At 29.8% G+C, this 5,200-nt stretch overlaps 1 protein-coding gene across 2 annotated transcripts; it reads left to right on the forward strand.

The window, feature by feature from the left end:
* The first annotated feature begins 148 nt into the window (after positions 1-148).
* On the forward strand, positions 149-4,761 carry LOC100740735. 2 transcript variants are annotated; one of them, XM_012383249.3, is made up of 14 exons: positions 149-381; positions 593-817; positions 893-1,145; positions 1,227-1,365; positions 1,440-1,609; positions 1,679-2,050; positions 2,131-2,284; positions 2,361-2,424; positions 2,504-2,750; positions 2,837-2,932; positions 3,008-3,048; positions 3,114-3,186; positions 3,270-3,581; positions 3,652-4,761. In XM_012383249.3, the coding sequence occupies exons 2-14, from the start codon at positions 602-604 to the stop codon at positions 4,212-4,214; spliced, it is 2,700 nt and encodes an 899-aa protein (XP_012238672.1). In that variant the 5' UTR covers positions 149-381; positions 593-601; the 3' UTR covers positions 4,215-4,761. The 2 variants fall into 2 exon arrangements, with proteins under 2 accessions (XP_012238672.1, XP_003487821.1); XM_003487773.4 differs by having other exon boundaries at positions 149-337.
* Positions 4,762-5,200: the final 439 nt, after the last annotated feature.

Genomic DNA, 5,200 nt, shown 5'->3' on the forward strand with positions numbered 1-5,200 from the left:
TAATGTATCTTGGAAAATACTCCTTTCGAACCGTCGCGCGAAAATACAAACAAAGGAAATGTGTTCACTAAAGGTCCTTTGGAAATATAAACACAACCAAAAGTGCCAAATGAAAGATTATGATTGGTTGAAAAGATCTTTTCGTCCAATAGTCTTAGAGAAATCTATCTTAATAGGAAGCTAATGAAGAGAACCTGTTGCTAGTCCTTTGTTAGCCATGCTACGACGATAATTGCAAAGTAACAGTTACGTTGTACGATTTAAAAAATTTTTGTGTGGCTCGATAATCTCGAATCGAAGAAATTCCTCGACCTATTAATTATTTCTCTTCAAACAGGTACAATTCTGTTTACAACTAACTTTTTGTCTTTTATTTCCACAGTAAGTATTCATGATTAACGATAGACAAAAACATCTTTTCGTACTTTCCCAATAATGGAAGTTATTATCATGAGTTGATAAAAAAAAAAATCTTTAGAATTTCGCAATATTTAGACGGCTACTTACGATTATTACTTTGTTATGTTTAACGAAAATACGCGTAATTCGTATTTTTAATAAAAAAGAAAAATAGTTTCATTATTTCTTTTAGTGATATAAGATGGAAATATCTCCTAGAAAACCATTGAAACGTACGCAAGAACCTATTGATGAATGGTTACAAAATGAAGGATATTTCAGGAAACATGCACCTAGAGATCCAACTTGCTTGTTCAGAGCAGTTAGCGAACAAGTTTACTTGACACAACACTATCATATAAGAGTAAGAAAAGAATGTGTGGAGTTCATGAGAAAAACAAAACATTTATTTTCGGAGGTGGATATGCTGTATTTGGTTAATTCTTAATTAATATCTATATAAACATTTTAGTTAATAAGTATTCTTTTGTAGGGTATATCGATTCCATTTGAAGATTATTTAGAACAAATGATATGTTTTACGGAATGGGGTGGCATGACTGAAATCCAAGCTATGTCATTACTTTATAAAAGAGAATTCATTATATTTAGTAGTCAAAAGCAAGCGAATCATAATGTTACAAATAATGGTTTTAAGGATATAATATATTTATGCCATACACCACAAAAACAGTATGAAAGTATTTATACAAAGGACTTTGTTGCAAACGCTGCTTTTTGTCAATGTATGTGTTCTATTAGATTTTTAATATTTTTTTATTTATAATATAAATATAAATTATAAATATTTTATAAATTATTTGTAGCTATTGTCTATCAAGTGTTATATAAAGATGTTTTTCAAATGGCCAATATAGAGGGTACTGTTCATAAAATGTTACATGATAGAACAGCTACATTTAGACATGATAAGTTTTTCCTTAAAGGCAATCTAGAGATCCGAGAGTAAGTCAAATAATAATTATGTCATTAATACATGGTTCAAAATGTTATTGTAGATTCAATTTATTTATGTTTAGCCAATTAGCTGCAGAGATATATAATAAAATTGACAATGGAACTGATGAGGTTGATGATGCACGGGCCATAATAAAAAATATACCACCTTTTCCTTATAGAATTGCTAAAGCTCTTGATCCCAATATCTATCGTAATACTGACTTTGATATATGGCATGAAATTAGAAGAGGTAACAAAAATTGATTTGTACTAAAAATATCATAATTTCATTAAAAGAAGAAAATAAATCGTATTTTAGAAGTGAAAAATGCAGGATGGACTAGGCACAATAGTCATGAACTCCAAATTGGTGGCAAATGTTTGGTACAAGTGGACTTTAATGAGGAAGATTTTGACAAAACCAATAATAATAGCATTTATGTGTCTTCTCTTGGAAAGGATGTTAATGATAATGATACAAAAATATTGCAAAAGAAAAGCAGTGATCCCATATTTTACTATGGACATATTCAAGAAATGGGTAAAAGTCAGGGACCTGTATTAGTCTTTATTGAAGAGTTAGGAGAAAAAAGGATTGTGCCATATTCAGCTCTTAAACCATTACCCCTAAAGAAAAATAAACAGGCCAATTGGCTACCAGTCTGCAAAAAGAATCTACTCTTAGATTCAAGTTAGTACTTAGAAATGAATTAAACGTATTAGAAACAAATTTTTATATTTTTTGTAAATATTTATTCTGTGTTGTAATAGATCAAAAATGGAGAAAAGCATGCAGTGCATCATCGCGTAAAACTAAAGACTCTAATATGAACATTTTATCAAATAATATTGATAAAAATGAAAATAATGATAATATTGTCAGTGATATTAATGAGAATAATTTTCAGTGGAAGGAAGGATCACTGTAAGTATCTTATCATGATAATTATTTAATAAATCTATCTTTTTCTTCTGTATTACAAGTCCCTATTTTATTGTAGAAAAGTGGATCATCAAGAATATGAGAATTATTCAATGGATAAGTGTGCTAATTATTCAATTGATGTAAGCTATAAAAAATTGTTTAATTATTGTAAAATCCAAATGCGTGTAAATTATTATAGCAAAATATTTTCTTTTATAGAATTCTGTTGAAATGTTTCCTACAAAAATGGTTCTGGATAACACTCAGTCTTCTACAATAGATATCGGAAGGCAAGAAAATAATAAAGAACGTAAAGAAAAAGATTCATTCTCGCATAAAAACTCTGAAAGTAATTGTATAAGAAATTCAAAATCTGATAGTGCAACGAATAATGATAATAATGTCAGTTTTAACTCGTATTCTAAACAAAAGATGCAGAAAGATATATATTACACACCATATGCTGGTATGTAATTAAAGACAAAACTTACTTAAATTATCATTGTTATTTCTATGTCGTGAATTGTTTATGTTTTTTTTTTAATATTTCAGGAGATTCTAATGCTCAAATAGATCATATGCTACGTTCTATTAATTGTTCTGTACAAAAAAGTATTGATGTAAATGGTAGTGATTTGCCGCTATCAGGTAATTGTGCAAATTACTTTTATATACATAACTTGATAATAAATTTCATAAATAACCTTTTTTGCATTCCTGTAGATCCATTCACATTGAGATTTTTTTACAATTTAGGATTAGAGGTAAGGATCAATTGTTACAAACTAATTCGCAGCTATATATTTATTTATTTCAAACTATTTTGTAGTATTTTCGTGGCGGTGCTAATTGGAATTATTTAACAAATGTACAGTCGCCTGATTTTGGACAGTGGTATCAAGGTATGTTATCTCTATATTTCTTATATTATATTAATCTTACTTATTATATTAACCTTATATTTATTCATTTGTCAATTGAAAAGGTGCATCTCCGAATGAAGAAGAAATTACAAATATCACGAATATGATCCAAGATTGTACACTTACGCAACAAAAGAAAGAGCCTAACAATGATCAGAAAGAAATTGGCACTCAATCACTGTACCAAGAAAACGAAAATAGATACGTAAATGATATCAAAAATACACAGATTCAGAAGACTGAAGTTCAAAGAGGAAATGATGCGAAAGAAACATCGTATTCGTCTCGCGATAATAAATTAGAATATGCAAATAAGGAATCTTCTCGTTTAAATAGAAATGGATTAGGTCCACGATATAAGAAAAATTCAGAGAGTAAGTAATAGACAGTTTGAATAATTATATCCGTATGCACAATTTTAATAAATACTTGTCTTTTATATAGATCGACATCGATCTGCTTCGCATTTTTCTAATCAGTATTCAAGCAACGGATCAAATTCTAAACTTTCCAAATTGGATAGAGATGCAAAAGAAGATAGTATGAATGTTCAACCTTCACAATCAATACATCAGCAGCTACACACTCCTGCAAATGCAATGAATACTTATCAAGCTTCTTACATGCAACAAGGCATGTATTCCGGACTGCCGTATTATGGCAATGAAGCGGAAGCATTCGCAAATCCTTACTATTCCCTTAATCCAAGTTTTATACCAATCCCGTGCTTATCACATTCTGATATACATGACAACAACAATGTGCAGCCGTTCTCGCCGCATCTGTGTCCTGGAATAGATTACGCACAAGCTTATTCTGGCCTATGTCCGCCGTACTTATGCCCTCCGCCAACCCCATATAATATACCTCCACAAAATATACCTGAACACTGGTATGCTGTTGCTGGTCAACCACATTATATGCAATATGCACCAGTTTTATCTGTACCAGCGGAAACAACTTGCTCCGGGGTAGTACAAAATGCTAATCAAAACGTTCCTTCTTAAAAGTATTTTGCAGTTACTACATATATCATACAACTAGGTTTTCCTTAACCAGTGTTCTTGCATATGAAACGATTCGTCAGATTCTGTGAAGGTATATATGTAAAAAAGTTCTTATTATTTCTATATAACTTATAGTTTTATGTAGTTCTAAATTAAGCTAGGATTAAACGCGAAGATAAGACATAACTGCATAATCTTAATAAGTCATTGTTAACTGTATGATCAATATCATTAACACATTTAGGTACATAAAGATATATTATAAAAAGAGTTTTACGAACTATTAAGAAATATAGTACGTATATAGTATTACAAATTACACTACAAGTTTAATTTCGATGTAGCTTTCGTGATAGATTATATCATTAAAGAATGATAGTATAAATTATTTATCTTCGATATTGGTAGTTGCAATACCTGTATAATAACATTCATTATATTCTTCATTTGGTATAGCCTTGTTACGGTACATAAGCCGCTCAAATAACAGTTTCTGAAATTTTATGCAGGTGACGTTCTAGTTCATTAATATATTTGGCCGTTCATACTTCTATACTTCATTTGTTAAAACAATATTTTTCCCTAATAAAAAGCAATACAATAAAAAATGAATATTTATCTTTCCATTTCCGTGAAATAAAATTCTAATTGTTATTCGATCGTTATTAAATTTGAATTAAATTTCGTCCTCCTGCGTTGCTGCCAACTAATCATACGTAACGAACAAATGTCCCTAGAAGTGCTTTTGTTTCACTTCGAATACTCAATTTTATATTTAACGTAGAAGAAATATAATAAATATTTGTAATTGATTTAATAAAAAAGATTTATAATCTCTCTTTTTCTTGGTCCTTTTATTATTATTTGTAAGAGTTAATTGCTTTCGGATCAGTCTTAAAATCTCTACCATCGAATGGGTACAGTTCTAAACCGGTGAAGAAGGTGCGCGCTCGAGATCTTTCAATATACAACACCGTGGTTCTGTT

Source organism: Bombus impatiens, unplaced genomic scaffold (genome assembly GCF_000188095.3).
Source record: "Bombus impatiens unplaced genomic scaffold, BIMP_2.2 scf_0203, whole genome shotgun sequence".
In the NCBI taxonomy this organism is placed as follows: Eukaryota; Metazoa; Arthropoda; class Insecta; order Hymenoptera; family Apidae; genus Bombus; species Bombus impatiens.

Coding starts and splice junctions, on each gene's coding strand:
- LOC100740735 (XM_012383249.3), top strand. CDS start 602: ATGGAAATATCTCCTAGAAAACCATTGAAACGTACGCAAGAACCTATT. Junction 2,425..2,503: donor GTGCTAATTATTCAATTGAT/GTAAGCTATAAA, acceptor TTTCTTTTATAG/AATTCTGTTGAAATGTTTCC. Junction 2,751..2,836: donor ATATTACACACCATATGCTG/GTATGTAATTAA, acceptor TTAATATTTCAG/GAGATTCTAATGCTCAAATA.